Source organism: Borostomias antarcticus, assembly GCF_949987555.1.
Source record: "Borostomias antarcticus genome assembly, chromosome: 1".
Taxonomy (NCBI): domain Eukaryota; kingdom Metazoa; phylum Chordata; class Actinopteri; order Stomiiformes; family Stomiidae; genus Borostomias; species Borostomias antarcticus.
The window spans coordinates 25,930,372-25,952,707 of NC_140234.1; the positions used below are offsets into that span (position 1 = coordinate 25,930,372).

The window sequence follows — 22,336 nt, forward strand, 5'->3', positions numbered from 1 at the left end:
GTGGAGGTTTGGGGTATAGTCCCATAAAATCATCCCCACCAGGGCCTTGAACCCTGACCTTCAACATGGAAGTCCATTGCTTTCACCACTACTCTACTTGTGCAATGGAAATCAGTAGATTGATGTTGGTGTTGTCCTTTATTTTGGTGTGCTTGGACTACTGGCAACAGAGAAATGCAGGTCAACATTCAACGGAGGGAGGGTGTGATAACCCAACAAACACTATAGGTGCGCTGGCTTACAGCCACACAAAAAAACTTTCCACTTTGGAATTTTCATGTGAACGATCCACCAAGCCGGGAAAACGAATCAGGCACCTGCACCACGCAACTACCTGGATTTACTCTGTCATCAAGATTCTAAGTAAAAGTATACATATTAAAATTGAAACAGAAAATAACATAGGCTACACTTTGTTATATTTTGTAATATATTAAGATAAAGGCCCAGTCCCAATGTCCACCCTTACGGACTCGTAAAATAAACGTAAAATACGTAAAAGTAAAATAAAAAGTCCCAAACCCACAATAGGAAGAAATATGTTTTGGCATCAATGATGTTGCAAGTGCTGTCCTGTTCCTTTTTATATCATTCCAAGCCCTTGCAGCCTCTCACACTGAATCACTTTAGTACCAGGTGACGTCAATAGGGCTTGAGGGTTTAGAGGGGACATTGGGACTGGGCCATAAACTCGCTCCTGCAAAGTGTGTGATGAAATGCACAGAAAGTTAATATGTACAGGATGAGAGGTGTTAATGTGTCTCTACCTCTCTCTCTCTCTCTCTCTCTTTCTCCTTCTCTCTCAATTCAATTCGATTCAATTGGGCTTTATTGGGAAACATGTTTACACTACCAAAGCAAGTGAAAAGTAAAATAAAAAGTATAGCTAATTATTTAAAACTTCTTAAATTAAAAAAAAATAACACTTAAAAATCATGTCTGTAATCGGAACAGTACAATGCCTGAATAAGGCAAGGCAAGGCAAGACACGTTTATTTGTATAGTACATTTCAGCAACAAGGCAATTCAAAGTGCTTTACATGAGACATTAAAAGCATCAAGACAAAGTGCAACACATAAAAGGCAGAGTAGGCATTATCATGTTTATTCTGCATCACCCGGGGTTTGAACTCAACCATAGACACCAAGAGAAGGTCATGTTCTTGTTGAGCCAAGTGAGAAGCTGGCAGTTTGACCTAAACAAGTATAAATGTCACAGCTAAATATTTACAGGTAGGAATCCTGCATGAGTGTATAAGTAGCCCTACATACTGTACTGTGATAGGAACGAGTTATGGGATTCTGGACTGAAAATGGATTCACCGATTGACTGATTTGATTGGATTGAACACAGTGGGACTGATGCAGCAAGCAAACAAGATGGAGAAACAGTAACAGCTACAAATTAAAAATATTGTTAAAAAATCATGTCACAGCACAATGGAGTATGCATTAGCATTTTTATTCTGCATTTCCCTGGCGCCCTGGCGTTGAACTCGAGTTGATGTGAGAAGCCATAGATGGTTTCACACTATAACTTAAACATTATAATCACAAGGGTTGCATGTAAATGTCACGGGTGCATGTATCATGGAGGTTTCAGCAGTTTCCACAAAATGTTTGCTAAAATAGTCACCATGAGGGGCAAAAACCAAAACCAAAGACTAAACAATAAAACTAAGGTATATGCTCAACAAGTCAAGAAGTGACTCAAACAATCAGTGGCACCAGTCTCCTCTCAATCAGAGTCAATTTTGCCAGTTGTAGTTCTAAGGTCTGCTATTGGGGCGGGGTTGCCAACAACAGCATCTCTGATTGGTGGAGACATTGCTGTTGCACTATAGGATTGTGGGTAGTGTATTTTCCTGTATGAACAGCAGTAGTTTGAGGGGGGAAAATGAGGACAGAAGAAAAAATCAGTTTTTGAGATAAAATTCAGAAAGATTTCACACACCTACCATGTCATGAAAATATTGTCATTTTTTCTTGAATATTGGAGATTTATTGAGCGAGTATTTTCAGAAGCTGTGGGCTAAATTTTTGGTACATCAAAAATCTGTATTGTAGCAATTGACCAAAATGTGGGAGGAGTAGTGTTTCATACTGTAGGTAGATAGATAGAAAAGCAGAGTGATGGACTTCATAATTCCTGCCAGCTCTAGCGTATGGAAGTTTCTGATCTTGGGCCTACATTTTGATCGTGGCTGCAAAGTGATAGCACGTACGGCTGATTTGTTATGATTTTTTTTCCCAGCAAAATTTAGACGGTTGCTAGCGCCAACATCAGGACAATTGACGCACAATGCCGGTTGATGACCTCTGACATAGGACTTAGTTTGGTGATTTTTCATGCACGGGAAGTAAGACTTAGATTCAGAATATTGGGAAATACAAGAGTGACCGGCAGCCGAGGCTCACACAAAACAAAATAACATGAACAAAATAAACTATAGGGCTGAGCCTTTACGCTTAAGCATTTTTCAGAGCTTACGACTTAAAAAAAAAAAGTTTCTATGTAACTTATTTAGCCTACATGTGTACAACAATGTGCAAATATTTAAAGTACAAAGATTGTCTGGTTTTCTTTCTCTGTCTCGCTCTCTGACGGTGTCTCCTTCCTCCCTCTCTGTCTCCATCACTGTTTCTCTCTCTGTCTTTCTTTAGCGCACGCACGCACGCACACACACACACACACACACACACACACACGCGCGCCCGCGCGCGCGCGGCAGCTCATATGGCATCATGTTCCGCCGTGTCCTCAGGGCAAATGCGGAGGTAGCCTAAACTCACCAATCTGGCACTTGCGTCATCCTCACTGTGGGATGTGCGCGAACTGGACCAGCGGGCTAACCTTCTAGTCAGTAGGCAATGTCGGTACTACCATACCGGGAGAAGATGTTTTCCTCGCTCCGGTTTATGTGGTCATGTAAAAATGGGATGATTCTGCTCCTCACGCCGTTCGTCCTCATCCCTCTGCTTCTCATCGGAACCACGGTAGGCGCAGCGCAATTCATGGAAATAGTCTAGCCTATTTTATGGAGAAGTCAGTCTTTTGCCCTCAGATAGGCCTACTTCAACTGCATTCAATGAACCTTCTCATGTGCGCTGAACTGACAGATAGGTTAGGCTACTTTTTACTTACTAGGCTACCAATAGCTAAACAAAATTTACAAAATAGGCTACCAATAGCTAAACAAAATTTACAAAACGATTTGGATTTCAGATTTAGCTTGCCTGCTCTCTCTAGTGCGCAGGGTCAGCTTAATCTGCTAGTTCAGAAAATGTCGCCTACATTCCTCTGCTCCTCTGTCCATACCTCAATAGGGTAGGAGGTGGGGGACCTATAGCGTGACACGGGGTTGACACATTCCTTCAGCATGCACCAGCCAGGGGTTAACACTGCGCACAATACTGCAGAGCCCTTGTTGTCTTAACCAACTGTTGTCATAACAACTGTGCTCTCTTGTCCCGGATTGAAACTTCCAATTCCCAATCCCTATCATATCTAGTATTCATGTTTGAGTTGGTATTCCAAGAACTGTCCCGAGATTTCGGGAATCTAAACTTCACCCCGACCGTCACCCAGGCAACTCTGGGTTGAAGGTTACCTCTCTTCTTTTCTCAGGGTTCTCACTCTGGCTTTGCCAGCAGGTGACTTCTATGTAACTTTAGAAGAAGCTATAGGCTTCTATAATAAATAGATATCAGAATGAGCCCTGGCCTGTGAGGTCTGTGTTGAGAGAGATCACCACCTGCAGCTCTGCTCACCTCCTGCTGTGCAGACAGACAGGGCTCAAGGTCCGACTGTAGGCAACATCAACTCCTATACCCCAGGAGGCTATGGAGAATAGTTGAACCCTGCTATCCCAGTGATTCAGGGTAGGGGGAGAGCAGCACCTCCTTCATCCGTGTGTGTGTGTGTGTGTGTGTGTTTGTGCATGTGTGTGTGTGTTGTAGGAGGCGGGCTGTGCCTACGTGATTGCCGTCATGGCCGTGTACTGGTGTACAGAGGTGCTGCCGCTGGCCGTGACTGCTCTGTTGCCAACCGTCCTCTTCCCTGTGCTGAACATCATGGAGTCCAAACAAGTACGTGCCCCCTCACTCACTCACTCACTCACTCACTCACTCACTCACTCACTCACTCACTCACTCACTCACTCACTCACTCACTCACTCACTCACTCACTCACTCACTCACTCACTCATTCAGTCTGTCTTCTCACTCTCTCTCACTCACTCACTCACTCACTCACTCACTCACTCACTCACTCACTCACTCACTCACTCTCTCTCTCTCTCTCACTCACTCACTCATTCACTCTCTCTTTCACTCACTCACTCACTCACTCACTCACTCTCTCTCTCTCTCTCTCTCTCTCTCTCTCACTCACTCACTCATTCACTCTCTCTTTCACTCACTCACTCACTCACTCACTCACTCACTCACTCACTCACTCACTCACTCACTCACTCTCTCTCCCTCTCTCTCTTTCTCTCATTCTATCTCTCCCTCTCTATCGCTAGGTTAATGATCCCAGACCTCACCTTAAGGCCAGCGTGTTTGTGTGTGTTTGTGTGTGTGTGTTTGTACCAGGTGTGCATGCAGTACCTGAAGGACACAAACATGCTGTTTGTAGGTGGGCTGCTGGTTGCTGTTGCCGTGGAGAGATGGAACCTTCACAAGCGCATTGCTCTCAGAGTTCTGCTGGTTGTGGGCGTGCGACCTGCACTGTAAGCACTCCCTTTAAACTTATCAAACTTAGTAGTAGATCCAGATAACCCAGATGCAGAAGCAGCCTGGGGTTCATTGGAGGAACAGCTGGCTAGTCCACAGACTTGAAGATATTATTTATTCGAATATCCCTCTCAAAACTTGTAGATCCACCTATGGTCCTATAATTTCTCATCTTATTACTACATGGAGACTAGTTGAATCACACGCCAAACTTACATTTGAAACATCATGCCCATCTTCCTTTATTTAACAACTCAGCAAATTGTTTGGGTGGGCGGCCAACTTCTTTTCCACAGTGGAAGGACAGAGGAATTAACACCCTTTCTGACATAGTCTCACATAATGAGCTTAGATCTTTTCAGGACCTTAACACATTAAGTCACATTATGATTTACCAGGTACTTCATTTTTCTTTTACCTACAACTACGTAGCGCATTACGTGCTTATGGGGTTCCCTGGGGAGAAGAGTTTAAGACCCACCCTGTCCATAAAATATGTACTTGTAAATCAACTAAAGGCTTGGTATCTACAGTACTTGTATATATTTATTACTAAAGCTGCAGAAAAGCCTCTTCAAGTCAATAATCGCTGGTGTCATGACCTTTCCATTTCTCCTGATACAATTATTTGGAACAAAGTTTGGGTAAATATTTCTTTGTCCTCTCGGAACCCCAACCATCAAATGATACATTATAATTTCGTGCACAGACTTTATTGTACCCCCAGTAAATTATTTAAGATGAAGTTAGTACAAACCCCTAACTGCCAATTATACACATTGGAAACTACCGGCACGTTTATTCACATGGTTTGGGAATGTCCTGCTGTCTCTTTATGTTGGAGCACTGTAATTGACAACATTTCTTCTATTCTAAGTTTATTTATCCCCTGTTCCCCTATTATTTTATTATTGAATGATGTTTCTACCCTGACCTTATCTAATAAACAACAATGCTGGCTGCTGCTGTTCTTAACAGCAGCTAAAATGCTAGCCATGAGATGGAGGGCCCCACATACCTGGTCTTACCATCAGTGGGAATCATCTGTGGTGGAACTGGCTAAACTGGAGATGTCTGTGGCCCCATGCATGGCGCAAAAGTACAGAATGTTAATATATGGTCCTCCCCTATCGAAGCCATGCATGCGGGTGACTGACCTTCTCTGGTTGTGATATTTGAAACCACATCCATTGTCTGCGTGCATTTGTTTGTTTGTTTACAGTATGTGTATTATTTTTCTTATTTATCTTTTAACCTTGCTGCCTTTACCTATTTGGTGGGCCGGACCTATCTTGTTTATGTGTATGTTTATCTGTTTGTTACGTGTTTTTTGTTATGTGTTTTTTGTTTGTTATATATTTACAAAACAAATAATAATAATAAAAAAGAAAAAACAAACAAACTTAGTAGTAGATAATGAATGGGTATGAATCCTAAACAATCGAAGATGACCTCTCTCTCCAATACACACCCCCCGCCTCCCCTCTTCATCTCTGTCGTTCTCTTTCCTTCCTCTGCTCTTTTTCCTACTACCCCTTCTCCACCTCTCCACCCTGCGCAACTCTCTCTCGCTGTCCTTTCCCTCCGCCCCATCCCTCTCTCCGCAGGCTGATGCTGGGCTTCATGGGTGTGACGGCCTTCTTGTCCATGTGGATCAGCAACACGGCCACCACCGCCATGATGATCCCTATCGTCCAGGCCGTCCTGCAGCAGCTCGACCACCCCCAGAACCTCAAGAGCCAGGAGAATGGTACAGCCCGGAAGAGCAGTCGCATCACGGAGTGTTCCATTAATGGTTTCTCAGAGGGGAAACCCGGCAATCTACAGGGGAACGAGCCTAGCTCCACGGACAGAGAGATGCCAGAGGAAAAGCCTGACATCCAGGGGGAGAACCTGATCCTCCACACCAGGCTTCCCTCTGACGGCCCAGAAAAGAAGCCAGTCAATGGACAAGGTGAGACTGGATCCCACTGGTGCTGGTACTGATCCATACAACACTGCACAAAAAATAACAGCCTATGGACTACCGCACAGTAGTTTTCATTTTACGTACATTTTCAGTGCACTGTGTTTAAAATGTAAACCATGATGTAGAACAATTTCAGGTCAGTTAGAAGCCTTCTGGGTTCTTTATTTAGATATATATATCTAAATAGCACATTTCCTTAGAACCCATTTAAGAGGTGCAGTTTGGAACCCAAATGGACATATTGGTTCTACCCAGTAGTTAGTACATGGCTTCTTCTTGGAGTAAGAGGTGACAGTCTGCTCTGCTAACAACTTGATTCTCTCTGTTCTATGTGGAGTGGTTCTATGTCCCGAGGGAGAGGAGCAGGTTACGGAGAGAGAGGAGGCTGACAGGATGAAGATGTGTAAAGGCTTGACCCTGTGTGTGTGTTACGCTGCCAGCATCGGGGGCACTGCCACTCTGACCGGCACCGGGCCCAACCTGGTCCTCGTAGGGCAAATGAGCCAGTACGTATAGAACCACACACACACCAACACACACACGCACATTCACACGCATGCAAGCACACACTCATGCACACACACAGACTCACACACATGCACACACACATTCACATATATATAAACACACACTCACACACACACAAACGCACGCATGCGTGCACACACACACACACACACACACACACACACACACACACACACACAATCTCTCCAGCCTGTTCTCCCATCCCCAGGCTTTTCCCCCGGAACGGTGATGTGATCAACTTTGCTTCCTGGTTCGGCTTCGCCTTCCCCACCATGCTGCTGATGCTGGTCCTAGCCTGGCTCTGGCTGCAGGTTCTGTTCATCGGCTTCAAGTGAGTCACACCGGGAGAGAAAGAGAGGGACCAGGTGTGCTGTGATCTGACCTGTTCAGTCACACCGGGAGAGATAGAGAGGGACCAGGTGTGCTGTGAGTCACACGGGCAGTGATAGAGAAGGACCAGGTGTGCTGTGATCTGACCTGTTCAGTCACACCGGGAGAGATAGAAAAAGGACCAGGTGTGCTGTGAGTCACACCGGGAGTGATAGAGAAGGACCAGGTGTGCTGTGAGTCACACGGGGAGAGATAGAGAAGGACCAGGTGTGCTGTGATCTGACCTGTTCAGAGGTCTGAGCTCACTGAGCTGGCAGCTTGATAGTTGAGTTGAGCTGTATAGCATATCCCTCTCTCTCCCTCTTTTCCAGTCTCTCTCTCTCTTTCCCTCTCTTCCTCTATCTCCCTTTCTCCACTTCTCTCTCCCGCCGTCTTTCTCCCTCTCTCTCCCTTTCTCCCCTTCTCTCTCTCCCTCCCTCTCACTCAAAGTTTCAATTTACATGTACATGTTGCCAAAGCTATTTAGACACATGGCAATGTATGTAAAATGGGGGGATTTTATTGTGTGTTGTCTATTTAGGGCCAGATAGCAAAGCACTGCGTGCTTTCTCTGTCAGTTCATCTCAGCTAACTCTCTCTCCCTATCTCTATCTCCTTCTCTCTCTCTCTCTCTCTCTCTCTCTCTCTCTCTCTATCTCCTTCTCTCTCTCTCTCTCTCTCTCTCTCTCTCCCTATCTCCCTCTCTCTCCCTCTCTCTCTCTCTCTCTAGTGTGAGGAGCACGTGGGGCTGTGGCTCGGCCCAGTCAGAGAAGGAGCAGGCTGCCTATTCCGTGATCCAGGAGGAGCACCGGCGCCTGGGGCCCATAAGCTACGGGGAGCTGAACGTCCTGATGCTCTTCATCCTGCTGGTGGCGCTGTGGTTCACCAGAGACCCCGGCTTCGTCGATGGCTGGGCAACTTTGTTCTTCAACGAGAAGGCAGAGTATGTATGATGGAGGACAAGCACTGACACACACACACACGCACGCACATATGCGCGCACACATACACACACACACACACACACACACACACACACACACGCACACACACCAGAGGTGTGATCAGAGGGACGGATAGCCTGAGATATCCTTTAACCTAGACCATTGCCACAGGACAAAAAAACAGATTGACCAAGACTGACCGGACCCCAAACAGGAACCTGGGGGCTAAAGACAAACAAACCCTGTGGGTTAAAGAGCAGAACCAGGAACTGTCTCCCCATTCCGTCACACGTATTAGATCTGTCTCTCTCACACGTACACACGGGCAACCGGATAAGCAAAAGAAACAGTTGTACAACAAACAGATCGATGTGCCACGTCAGTACTCACACACACACTGCGTTCTTTCTTATCAGCTGATGAATGGTCACGTATCTGAGGACAACGCTGACGACTGGCACTGTATGAATGGTAGTTGGGGGGTGGGCACAGAGTTCATTCAACCAGTTCAAGAGCCTGTTGGAACGCTCTGTGCATTCACAACATGGAGAACATTCAAGACAGTGAAAACATTCTTCGTCTGTCTTGTTCCTCAACTAAACCACTCTCTTCTCCTCCGGGTTCAGTCATTGCCGCAAGGTTTGTGGGTAAAGATAAAGATTGACGGCGGTATTGAAGGAGTCGAAAGGTCCATATCCAGCTCCCTGACTACCTGCCAGGTCCTATACTACTATACTAGTCCTCTGTCCTTCATCCCTCTCTCCTCTTCCTCCCTCTCTGTCTCCTGTGGAGCAGGTATGTGACCGACGCCACAGTGGCGATGTTCGTGGCCATACTGCTGTTTGTCCTGCCCTCTCGGCCTCCTCGCTACCTCTACTGCTGGAGAAAACGGAGCCCTGGTACAGGTTAAACACACACACACACACACACACACACACACCCTGTGTGAGACCACAGATGTGACTGATAGGTGATGTTATGGTGACCCTGCAGAGCCCCAGAGCCCCGGTGACCCAGGAGCGAAGCTGCTCACCTGGCAGGACGCCCACAGGAAGATGCCCTGGAGCATAGTGCTGCTGCTTGGAGGAGGCTTCGCCCTGGCTAAGGGCAGTGAGGTGTGTGTGTGTGTGTGTAAGCTCATGCTTCAAATGAATATGTGTGTGTGTAAAGGACCTAAAATGATAGTGTGTACTCTGTGTGTGTGCGTGCATGCGTGTGTGTAGGTATCGGGGCTCTCTCTGTGGCTGGGTAATCAGATGACTCCTCTGCAGTCCATCCCTCCCTGGGCCATCGCCATCATCCTCTGCCTCCTCATCGCCGTCTTCACAGAGTGTGCCAGCAACGTAGCCACGGCAACACTCTTCCTGCCCATCCTTGCCTCCATGGTACTTTTACACTAACATACAAAAACACATACATACACACATACACGCAACACACACACACACGCACGTATATACACAAAGACACACAAACACAATTTATTAAAGGATAGGTACACTGAATTCCATGTTTAGCAACGAGCCAGGGCGCGCGCGCCAACATTATTGACACAGAACTCTGTACTGCACAAAACAGAAATATTTTAACCTGTACTAGTCAGATGACAGGGAAGCCAGGAATAGGGCTAAACATGAAATTCAGTGTACTTATCCTTTAACATATTTATCCAGGGGAAAACCCATTGAGACCATCTCATCATATATCAAAATCATAAACAATGTAAAATCCTCATACATCAATACATTGTACACTTTTAACTGATAACGTTATGGCAACATTATTTAAAACATGCATAGACCTCAATCTCAAATTTCTTCATCACATTTTTGAATTTGCCCAATGAGACTAAAGTATCCAACTTGAAAGTCTCTTGAAACTCATTCCATGCTCTAGTGTTGGCTGAAGGGACCTCAAGAACGTCCTGAGAAAGTCCTGAGGCCTTGTCTGGTGATGACTACTTTTTGGGGGGAACCTGTAGGCTAAACATTGAATAGCTACAGTTTAAGTTATATGCTACATTATTATCCGCTTGCTGTTTTTTGAGTGACTTGTTATTCTTATTTCTAAATTTATACTAAATATAGTATCCACTAAGATAGGCTACTATATAACTCAAACTCGTAAATCACCTGTTTGATTGGTTTAATGTGAAGTGAACACAGTGTTACAGTGTAGCCCTATTCCTAACGTTGTTACAAAAGCCTCTGGATCTGCCTATTACACTAGAACAGTTCTGCCTATTACACTAGAACAGTTCTGCCTATTACACTAGAACAGTTCTGCCTATTACACTAGAACACAGCTCCGGATTTCCACAGCTCCGGCCATATCGATCCGCCTCCGGGTCCGAGCTTAGTTTTGGCTGTGGTAGTGTAATTGCTAGGCGCAAACGTAAGTATTTTTCATATTTTCGGGGTCTAAAGCTGTTTCAAGGTGGTAGGGGCAGCATGCATATACTGTATATAATGTTACCATAATCAAGTACTGACAGTAGTAGCCTATACAAAAATCTTCCTATTATCACACAAGAAACATGATCTATTTTTTAAAACATGTTTCACTAACCTTATAGTTAGCTTAAAGGACAATGCTCGTTTTTGACAACCTGGACCTTATTTACGACATATTATAAGAAGTTTGACTCACCGAGATCACTTTTGTGTAATTCGGAGGCCTGTAGAAGAAATTTAAAATCCAGCGTGAGCCAGTATATCCATGTAATGGCGGTGATCGGGGCAACGAGAATGCAGTTTCTCAAAATCTATTTTCGGCCGCTAAACGGTTGTTTTCATCAATCAGATTAGATGAATCGACAGTTGAGATTCCTTAAAGCGAGGCATTGTTGTGGTTTTCAAATACGGGGTCTTTAGCCTCTGTAATATGATCTTTACACGCCTTTCCCCACTTGCTCCAGCACGCATGCGCACAGGCCAGCGCGCAGACTGGCTATTCTCCGGCTACACTCGCGGCTCAAAACGATATGGACTTCCGTCATATTCTAATTCATTTTCTAGATCCTCTAAATCTGACAAATATTCAGCCATATTGCACACAATATTCTAGGCACCAACAATCCGATTGTAGCGCAGAGAATGTGAGCCGCGAGTGTAGCCGGAGAATAGCCAGTCTGCGCGCTGGCCTGTGCGCATGCGTGCTGGAGCAAGTGGGGAAAGGCGTGTAAAGATCATATTACAGAGGCTAAAGACCCCGTATTTGAAAACCACAACAATGCCTCGCTTTGAGGAATCTCAACTGCCGATTCATCCAATCTGATTGATGAAAACAACCGTTTAGCGGCCGAAAATAGATTTTGAGAAACTGCATTCTCGTTGCCCCGATCACCGCCATTACATGGATATACTGGCTCGCGCTGGATTTAAAATTTCTTCTACAGGCCTCCGAACTACACAAAAGTGATCTCGGTGAGTCAAACTTCTTATAATATGTCGTAAATAAGGTCCAGGTTGTCAAAAACGAGCATTGTCCTTTAACATGCATTTTCAAAGACAGCTTCTCATCAATAAATATCCCAAAGGCACTCTCTCAATTTTAGAACCATCCAAAGTGCACATTTTAAAATCAATTTTCATCAATGAGCGGGATAGTGTCAAAGGCTGTCACCTTTAGTGACCTCCAGAAAAAGTTCCAGTTCCCACTTCCCAGACCAGTGGGGAGGAAAGCAGAAGTGCTCAGCGCGGGACAGAGATTCAACCCTGACCTGAGCTCCAGTTTCAACTTGATAAAGCTGGAATGCAAACGTGAATAGAGCCAGGTCAATGGAGCCAGACTACTGACAGGGCTGAGAGAGGGAGAGAGAGAGGGAGAGAGAGAGGGAGAGAGAGAGGGAGAGAAAGAGTGAAGGTTTTTCTCTGTGAGAGTTTATTCACACCAATATGTCATTATTGGAGGCCAGACAGAGAGGCTGTGTATGGAGCCTGGGTTATACCAAGCACTATACTCTGTGTGTGTGTGTGTGTGTGTGTGTGTGTGTGTGCGAGCATGCGTGCATGCGTGCGTGTGTCTCAGTGTGCTCTACATTAGCGGGACCTGGCCATCACCATTGAAGACACAGTGGTGACCCCGACTCGGACTGCGAGGAATCTGGGTGTGACCCTGGATGACCAACTGTCATTTTCCTCACATGTCACATCCGTCACACGTTCCTGCAGATTCATGCTCTACAACATCAGGAGGATTCGCCCTTTCCTCACTAATGAAACGGCGCAGGTACTCATCCAGGCCCTGGTCATCTCCCGCCTGGACTACTGCAACTCCCTCCTCGCGGGGGCACCGGCGTCAGCCATTAAACCTCTGGAACTTGTCCAGAAAGCTGCTGCTCGCCTGGTGTTCAACCACCCCAAATTCTCCCACACAACTTCCCTCCTCCGTTCCCTACACTGGCTCCCTGTAGCGGCTCGCATCCAGTTTAAAACTCTGGCGCTAACCTACAGGGCAATGAAAGGAACAGCCCCCTCCTACCTCCAGGCCATGGTCAAACCCTACATCCCCTCCCGACCACTACGCTCTGCTACCTCAGGGCGACTGGTTGCCCCGTCACTCCGAGGCTCCTGCGGTCGATCGACACGGTCACGGCTCTTCTCTGTCCTGGCCCCGCAGTGGTGGAATGAGCTGCCCACTGGTGTCAGGACAGCAGAGTCGCTGCCCATCTTTCGTCGCAGGCTCAAAACTCATCTCTTCAAGAAGTACTACAACAATCCTCCCACCTAAGCACTTATTATATTATATTGCACTGTACTTTAGATTGTGATTCTTGCACTTTGCCTTCAGCACTAGATTATGCTCTTAGTCACTTGTTTGTTTTAGAAAGGAAATGCACTTGTGAGTTCTGGCAAGTAGTAGTACATTGGCTCTTCCTACGTTAAATGCAATTATTGTTAGTCGCTTTGGATAAAAGCGTCTGCTAAATGACTGTAATGTAATGTAAATGTAAAAAATTACTACCTTAACATGTTTCAACCTGTATGTATTCTGTTACAGTCCCAGTCCATTGGCGTGAACCCTCTGTATGTGATGGTCCCTTGCACCCTCAGTGCCTCCTTTGCCTTCATGCTTCCTGTGGCCACGCCCCCTAACGCCATCGTCTTCTCCTACGGGTACCTGAAGGTGTCCGACATGGTGAGCAAAATACCTTCTCTGTCCCCATGGTTACCTCCAGCAAGTTCATTGTAAATGGCTTACAATGCAATTACTGCACACTGCATAGCCTACTGAATCTATAACTACACCAAGTCTACACACAATAACGCTTTTGGAATTAATGGTTCTCTCACTATGTGTTGGTATGTGTGTTGCTTGGTCATTAACATACCTATGTTAGTTTAAACCGTGAAACCAAACAGTATTATGTAAGCCCCATAAGTGCTATATATTCACACAAGCCATGTCCATACAATACCAACCCCCTAGTATATTATTATTGAGCATTTACAGTACTACATGGTACCTTGTATCTTGTACATATGACAAATAAACATCCATAAATGCTATATTCTGTCCCGTCCTCTCCTCCGGCTGCCCCCCTTCTCTCCTTGCCAGGCCAGGGCAGGCATCATGATGAACATCATCGGAATCCTGTGCATCACGCTGGCCATCAACAGCTGGGGGCGAGCCATATTCCACCTGGATACCTTCCCCTCCTGGGCCAACACCACCACGGCCATCACCCCTGCAGGGTGAGGAGAGAGAGGGGTGGGAGAGGAATCACACAGCCCCCCTCCCATCCTGACCCCTCTCTGCATGCCTCGGGCCAGGGGGAGAAGGAGCAGCCTGAGGCCCCGCCTCCAACATCCTCCTCTAGAGCTGTAGAACCAGTGGTACAGTCGGCCTCCACCAAGGACCTCCTCCAGGAAGAGGACTATTTGGGGACGATGTCTCACTGGTTTAGGGAACAAGAGCAGAACCTTTGGCGGATTCATACTTAACGCAAGCTACGGTAGTGTCAGCTATGCAAGCTACATACAAGGTGTGTTTGACACGTCATTGAGTAGCAACATGCGAAGTGGATACAATTGTAACTTTATGCAAGCGCTTGCATAGAGCCCGTAGCTTGTGTAGAGTATGAATCAGGCCTTAGTTGTTTTCGAGTTTGTTATCATACCTGTTAACTACGTGATACTGCTACACACACACACACACACACACACACACACACACACACACACACACACACACACAGACACAGACACAGACACAGACACAAACAAAACATCAACAAATATATGTCTGCACATGAACACACAAATATGAGTTGCTGTAGCCTACTCAGGATACTCAAGGAGAACATGTCAATATTCTTTCAAATCATGTATCATATATAATTTTTCAATGTGTAATTTGAAATGATTTTAAGTAACTAGATGGAATATCTTTTTATAAATGTGTATAGTTCTCTACATAAATGACTTCTGAAGTCTCTTTTCAAATAACATTATATTAACAAATAGTTTTGTTATTAAAATTATTAACTCTTGCCTTGCCTGTTCTCAGTTTGTGTTTTAAGTTAAGGATATCACAACAGTAACTTATTGTTCCTGGAGGTCACATATGTCCGTCTGTCTTTTTGTCTGTCTGTCTCTCTCCTTTTCTCTCCCCTCAGTTCTCGTCTTCATGTACAGAGCTAGAAGCAAGCAGTCCGTCTCAAATCAGATGCTTATTCCTCCACACACTTCTCTGCGCCTCTTTTCCAAGCTGCAGGGTAAAGTCCACTGACGATCAAGCCGATACACAGGGACGCAAACTGTTATCTATTCACTCGACTCATGCCCGGAAACAAAGCCTGCAGGGGAAACAGACCTGAGTGAACAAATGTGTTATCTATTCATTTGTATTCATGTAACAGTTCCTTCAGTATCAAATCCCTTCGAGTGTCTCACTGTGAGAGGAGGATTTTGTTAGTTGTGTGACGTGTGTGTGATATTTGAGCAGCCTAACTTCTTCAGGCATAATACGTTTTAATACGTATTCAATTTCACTGAGCAATTAAGTGAAGACCTGATTCCTCACAGTACGTCTAGCCTACTCCACCTACGATTTCATTCAGGTGTGTGCAAGAGACGTTTGATGATCTGTGTCATTTGAGTAGCTTAACTGGAATCAGAACAGCATATCCACTGTTTGAGTAGCCTGTAGGCTATAGGCCTATATCCGCCACCACTAGGCTACAGCAATGTAGCTTCTTTCTTTAACTATCCTGCAAAATGAAACCAATATAACTTTTAAAACTAGATAGGTCAAAAACTCAAAGAGGTTTAAAAAGGATCAAATATAGGCTAGGCTACTGTAAAAAACACAATGGCACAGAAGAGTACGACAGCTTTACTTATAGGGTATGCTGTGATCTTTCCGTGATGAGGAAAGATCAGAAACTCTCACGAAGTAGACCGCAGAGTTATGATATGGTGTGCTCACGCGCGCGTGTGTTAGGCTTGCCACCTTGTAAAAAGGGACACCTGCTGCCAGCGGCCCCATTCCCTGGGGACACAAATCAAGCGGGGGTCTGGGGGTCCTCCATGAGATTATGAGTGTCAGACACTTCATTTCCTTTATTCGAGTGAATTTGCACCAATTTGTGTCTGCTATTCTCATTTTGAATGAAGGAAATAAAATAGTCAATAAGAGTAAAGCACAGTTGCATCAATTAGGCCTATAATCAGATCAAATCAATAGACATCATAGATATAGGCAAAATGTTCGGTCTGATTAACTTGGAAATAGCAAATGACCTGGTAGACCACAGAGACCAGTCATAATGGTTGTTTATGGTTGGATTCAGTTTCATCGTCACGTTATCAGGGGCAAGTTTCAGCCAAAATACGTCAATAATGTGCATTTTATTTCTCAATACAGGACGATCCCTTATTATACGGGACGGGTGACACTGCGTGTGAGTAATTGTCTATAGTTTCACAGTGTTTTCCAATATAGCTAGATAAGAATATCTTAGGTTATTGAATGCCTCCCTCTTGTGGTTGACCCACGGTCTACATGAGATTTCCAACTGTCGTAAACTGACGTAAAAGTATCTAACAGTTTATGGCAGTTATGGCTGTCTGTTGTTTATGATTAGATCGCAGCGAGTTGACTGCTACAAAAAATCCAGCATATCGTTTCTATCAATAAACGACGGTACCTTTTGAATCACCTTGATCACCCCAGGACCATGGCGGGAGTCATGGAAACAGGTTTGATACTATTGAATTCAGATAGCTAGCTAACGTTGAGCTGGCGTTAGACAGATAACAGCTAGCTAGGCAGCCAAGTTGTCTAGCTACCTATCTCCACACTGGTCGTAACTAGCTAACCCACTCGGTTTATATCTTAACAGAGGAACAGGCGAGGAACCGCTTTCAATCAGAGCTGGAGTTCATACAGTGTTTGGCCAACCCGAATTACCTGAATTGTAAGTCCTCGAATATCGAACATATTCATTGTGAATGCATCAGTTGTAGACTGCCAAGTGTTAGCTAGCTAACAAACTTAGCTAACGTTAGTAGCTAGCTATCCAAATTATGGCCTGGCCTATTTCTGAGTTACTATTGCAACTCCCTAATAAACGTTATGTTTCTCTGTGATCTTCTAGTTCTGGCCCAGAGGGGATATCTACGAGAGAAACCTTTTGTGAACTATTTGAAGTACTTACTCTACTGGAAGGAGCCGGAGTATGCCAAGTTTCTCAAGTAAGGTTACTAACAATTTCATTATCCAATAATCACCATTTGACATGTTAATGTTTTCATGTAGCCTAAATAGTAAATGATGGATAGCAGACAGTGCTATGAAAGTGAGTATGCTTACTTTTCTAGACCCGATCTGTTACTTCTCCTATGCCTTATTTTATGGGAAAAGTGAGACGTTTGAAGGAGTCACAGATTGGAGTTAGGCTTGCTCCCAGTCTGAACACATTGCTTTATGGGTAATGAGTGAAATTTATTGAACTGAATGTGCACGCCTTCCCTTCCTTCATATCCTCTGTCTCTCTCCCCTTGCAGATACCCCCACTGCCTACACATGCTGGAGCTGCTGCAGTACGAGCACTTCAGGAAGGAGCTGGTGAACGCTCAGTGCGCCAAGTTCATAGACGAGCAGCAGCTGCTCCACTGGCAGCACTATTCCCGCAAGCGCACACGTCTGCAGCAGGCGCTGGCCGAGCAGCAGCAGCAACAGCAGCAACAGCCACCTCACGGCAACGCCGCCACCAAATGAGGGAACCATGGGGTGTGTGTGTGTGTGTATGAGAGAGAGAGAGAGAGAGAAAGAGAAAGAGAGAGAAGATTTAGTGAGGTCAAATGGGTGGAGGGCAGTAGGCTGCAAAAGGAATGTAATTGATCTCTTTCCTTGTGTTTATGTTTCTTATCTGGAGTAATAAAATGCCTTTTTGTAAATACAGTAGTAGCTTTGTAGTGGTCCTAAAAAAAAAGGTGTATACTGATGATGTCTGTTGCTACTTTGTCATTTCCTGCTGGTAGGGTGGAGCAAGATGTTTGTGATGTGTGATGCAACACAAGATAAGACAAACAATATATCGTATTTAAAGGATAACTATCAGAAAACCATTTTTTCAGTTAAATACCAATGTTTAATGCTCTCATGTCATCTCCGGAAAGTGACTCTATGGAGTAGGACGGTAGACTTTTTTTTTGTTTGAAGTGGTTGGTCAAATTGGGGTTTGCCTTTAATGATATTTGGTGTTTATCATTTATATAAATGTCTAATTTATCATTCGTTTTTATTTGGCATTTCTCTATAACTAACTATATTTCCCTGAAAGGCAGCTGTAGTGTTGCTGTGCTTCTTCCAAAGTTAAGTAAGACTAATGGTTTATTTAACTACAGTATGTAGACAGGTTCATAAATATTTGGACACTATTGAATAATACCGCTCGAGGAGAGCCTGGTGACGCGAGATTATGCTCATACTCCACACTGAACCTGTAGCCTAGATGCCTTGAAGCTCAACCATATAGGCCTAGACGCCTTTTTTATTCACACCCTTGATAAAAATGAACAAAAGACATCATATAAAATAAACCACAAGTAATTAGCTTTATTTTAACAAATTAAAATCTATGAAAATCTAGGTCCAAACCGCGTGTCTCTGACCTTCCAATGTGGAGATATAGCCGTTTCAATCCCGCAGCAGCGCCCTCTGGTGGATAGGGGGTGAGTTGCATGTTCGACCCTACCTACCCGGTCGGACCGTTTCTCTAATTATTATCTCTCATTATTACCTCGGCCCCAGCGACAGCTATCTGCCTGCTATCTTCCTCCTAACATGATAAGAAATTTGCTCGACGCGAGGTAGAGGGTGCAGAGCATAGTGCAGAGAAAACGCAGCGCAGTACAACCTACAGCAGCCTACAGTACTACCACCTGTAGGTCAATCATCGCTAAAAATCATTCTGGAAAAAGTGTTTGCTGTGCAACATATCAATTTATCTGTAACCGGGGTTACAAGTTAGTTGGACTGTAGAATCTAAAATTAAACTAGGCCTAATAATAATAATAAGAACTTAATTTGTATAGTGCCTTTCTTAACATAGTTACAAGGTGCTTTTACAGAATAAAAACCAAATCATTTAAAAGCACCAAACAGAATATTGACAATAAAGGAACCACAATAATCAAAAAGGAGAACAAAGGCAACAGGAATAGAATAAATACAAGTACAATTACAAAGTGCAAAAAGTCATTTTGAAGAAATGAGATGTCGTAGTATTTACAGTAGTTAACACACGTACACACATAAGTCCACATCCGGCTTAGGCCTGGACCTGATGCTCTTAGCCTTTCTTGCTCTGAAAATTTAATTTAATGTAATTTATTGCTCTATAAATGTTCTTAGCCGTTAGACAAATATATTCCAGGAGCTTGCTCCAGGTTGCCTGTTTTAATATCTGTGTTGCTTTTATGGCTCTGTGTGCTACTAACCCTGTTCTGCCTTCCCTCTCCCTATTGCCTCTCTCTCTCACTCCTATCTTCTAACCAGGTCCAGTGGATGCCCCACTGTCACCAGCAGACCTCCCGGAGTCCGATAGATACCCCTGTGTCTGCTGTGGATGTCGTAGCATTTAGTTAACACACACACGTACACACAGACATACACCAGCCCACTTCCGGCTTTAGGTCTGGGCCATAGCAAACACACACCAGTATTTGCCATGTCTCTCCTATGATGCTTTTTTAGCCTCTCTTACTCTGAAATGTAATTTAATGTAATGTATTACTTTATAAATGTTCTTAGCCGGTAGACAAACATACTCCTGGAGCTTGCTCGATCGCCTTGTTGAGAGGGGTTAAGGAAGAATTTTTACAGCTCACTTATCTGGCCCCCGGGTGATTACTGTTTTTTTGCTTCCCTCTGGAATATGTAGAGGTGGGTCGTATGCCCACCTCCCTTGTTCTCTGTAAAGCGCATTGTGTTGCCTCTGGGTATGAAATGTGCTATACAAATAAAGCTTTGATTGATTGATTGATAAAAGAGATTTAAAAGTGTTGACTGAACTGGCTAGTTTGAGGTTGGCTGGTAATTTGTTACCAACCTAGACTTAAGTACCACAAGTAGGGCCAGGTCAGAGGACCTCAATTTATGACTTGGCACATATCATATTGGACTAGGAGCTCTGTAAGGTAGCTTGGCGCCAGGCCGTGAAGAGCTTTAAAAGTTAATAGTAAAATCTTAAAATCAATTCTAATTTTAACTAGTAACCAGTGGAGTGTGGCTAAAACTGGGGTGATGTGATCAAATCTCCTTGTGCCAGTAATAAGTCTAGCCAGGTCATTCTGAACTAGCTGTAGGCGGTGTATGGAGCTTTGGCTGAGACCTGAGTAGAGGGCGTTGCAGTAGTCAAACCTAGAGCAATTAAGGGCATTTATAACTCTTCAAATCTTGACTAGATAGAATTGATCTCATTTTTGTAATGTTTCTAAGGTGCAGACATAATGACTTACAGATAATGCTACAGTACCAGTCAAAAGTTTGGACACACCTTCTCATTCACTGTTTTTGTTTCTTTTTCTAGGCCTATTGTAGATTAATACTGAATACATCAAAACTATGAAAGAACACAGATTATGTAGTAAACTAAAAAGTGTTGAACCAGAATATGTTTTATATTCTTCAAAGTAGCCACCTTTTGCTTTGATGACAGCTTTGCACAGTCTTGGAATTCTCTCAATCAGCTTCATGAGGTAGGCTATTACCTATTAGGCTATGGTTGAACTGGTGTTCAACCACCCCAAATTCTCCCACACAACTTCCCTCCTCCGTTCCCTACACTGGCTCCCTGTAGCGGCTCGCATCCAGTTTAAAACTCTGGCGCTAACCTACAGGGCAATGAAAGGAACAGCCCCCTCCTACCTCCAGGCCATGGTCAAACCCTACACCCCCTCCCGACCGCTACGCTCTGCTACCTCAGGGCGACTGGTTGCCCCGTCACTCCGAGGCTCCTGCGGTCGATCGACACGGTCACGGCTCTTCTCTGTCCTGGCCCCGCAGTGGTGGAATGAACTGCCCACTGATGTCAGGACAGCAGAGTCGCTGCCCATCTTTCGTCGCAGGCTCAAAACTCATCTCTTCAAGAAGTACTACAACAATCCTCCCACCTAAGCACTTATTGTATTATATTATATTGCACTGTACTTTAGATTGTGATTCTTGCACTTTGCCTTCAGCACTAGATTATGCTCTTAGTCACTTGTTTTAGAAAGAAGATGCACTTGTGAGTTCTGGCAAGTAGTAGTACATTGGCTCTTCCTACGTTAAATGCAATTATTGTTAGTCGCTTTGGATAAAAGCGTCTGCTAAATGACTGTAATGTAATGTAATGTAATGTAATGTAATATTAACCTGGAATGGTTTTTCAACAGTCTTGAATGAGTTTCCAGAGGTGCTGAGCACTTGTTTTCCTTCACTCTGCGGTCTAACTCATCTTAAACCATCTCAATTGGGTTTAGGTCGGGTGATTGTGGAGGATAGGTCATCTGACGCACAGCACTTCACTCTCCTCCCTGGTCAAATACCCATTAAAGCCGGATTCATGAAGCATTTATGTGGGCTGAGGGGCTGTTAATTAGCAGTTTCTGAGAATGGTAACTCTAATGAGAAAAAAATCACAAATTGCAAAAGGGTTTTCCAATGAAGTTTTGCCACAGGTAGATGTGGGCAACGTTGCAAAATATGCGCAAGCGGAAAGCTTTGAAAAATATGTGCAAACGGTAGGTCAACGCTCATTTTGGGCCTAGTGGTTAGTACTCTCACGTTGTGGCAGCAAATCCGTTTCGAATCTGGCTCATGGCAGGCTTTTCATGTTCCTTCTTTACAATCAGTGCACCACACATGCTGCCGGAGTAGTTTTATCCCATCGAATGTACTACTCCTGCCAGAGACCCTTTTGCCAGCACATAGCCCGGCTAGCTCAGTCGGTAGAGCAAGCAACTCTGAATCTCAGGGTCGTGGGCTGGAGCCCCATGTTGGGCGATTCTCCTGTTATCATAGACCAACGGCTATAGGGCCAGAGCACTGGCGGTGCGAGGCCCTATTGTAAGTATTATTCTTTCTCCTTCTCCTACTTTCTTCTTCTCCCCAAACAAATGCCTTTTTGGCGGCCTAAACATCGATGAAAATGCATGAAACTTTGCAGATACGTCAGTCCCGGTGAAAATTTTTATATTTCATGGGTGACGGAAATGGGCTTGGCAAAACGTCTCAAGAGCGCCCCCTGGAAGATTTAAAATGGCGAGCCCCACGTTTCAGTTTGATGAAGGCGAA

General features: G+C 44.6%; 2 protein-coding genes across 4 annotated transcripts; both read left to right on the forward strand.

The window, feature by feature from the left end:
• The first annotated feature begins 2,756 nt into the window (after positions 1–2,756).
• Positions 2,757–15,041, forward strand: LOC311312532 (Na(+)/citrate cotransporter-like). Of its 2 annotated transcripts, none has more exons than XM_084442493.1 (12): positions 2,757–2,997; positions 3,961–4,089; positions 4,598–4,734; positions 6,346–6,692; positions 7,045–7,213; positions 7,444–7,566; positions 8,335–8,547; positions 9,344–9,453; positions 9,542–9,663; positions 9,772–9,933; positions 13,550–13,687; positions 14,108–15,041. In XM_084442493.1, the coding sequence occupies exons 1-12, from the start codon at positions 2,872–2,874 to the stop codon at positions 14,246–14,248; spliced, it is 1,917 nt and encodes a 638-aa protein (XP_084298619.1). In that variant the 5' UTR covers positions 2,757–2,871; the 3' UTR covers positions 14,249–15,041. The 2 variants fall into 2 exon arrangements, with proteins under 2 accessions (XP_084298619.1, XP_084298620.1); XM_084442494.1 differs by having other exon boundaries at positions 9,344–9,447.
• Positions 15,042–16,615: 1,574 nt separating this feature from the next.
• On the forward strand, positions 16,616–19,866 carry med31 (mediator complex subunit 31). 2 transcript variants are annotated; one of them, XM_084440465.1, is made up of 5 exons: positions 16,616–16,752; positions 16,896–16,970; positions 17,151–17,247; positions 17,560–17,785; positions 19,556–19,866. In XM_084440465.1, the coding sequence occupies exons 1-4, from the start codon at positions 16,731–16,733 to the stop codon at positions 17,771–17,773; spliced, it is 408 nt and encodes a 135-aa protein (XP_084296591.1). In that variant the 5' UTR covers positions 16,616–16,730; the 3' UTR covers positions 17,774–17,785; positions 19,556–19,866. The 2 variants fall into 2 exon arrangements, with proteins under 2 accessions (XP_084296591.1, XP_084296590.1); XM_084440464.1 differs by lacking the exon at positions 19,556–19,866 and having other exon boundaries at positions 17,560–18,204.
• Positions 19,867–22,336: the final 2,470 nt, after the last annotated feature.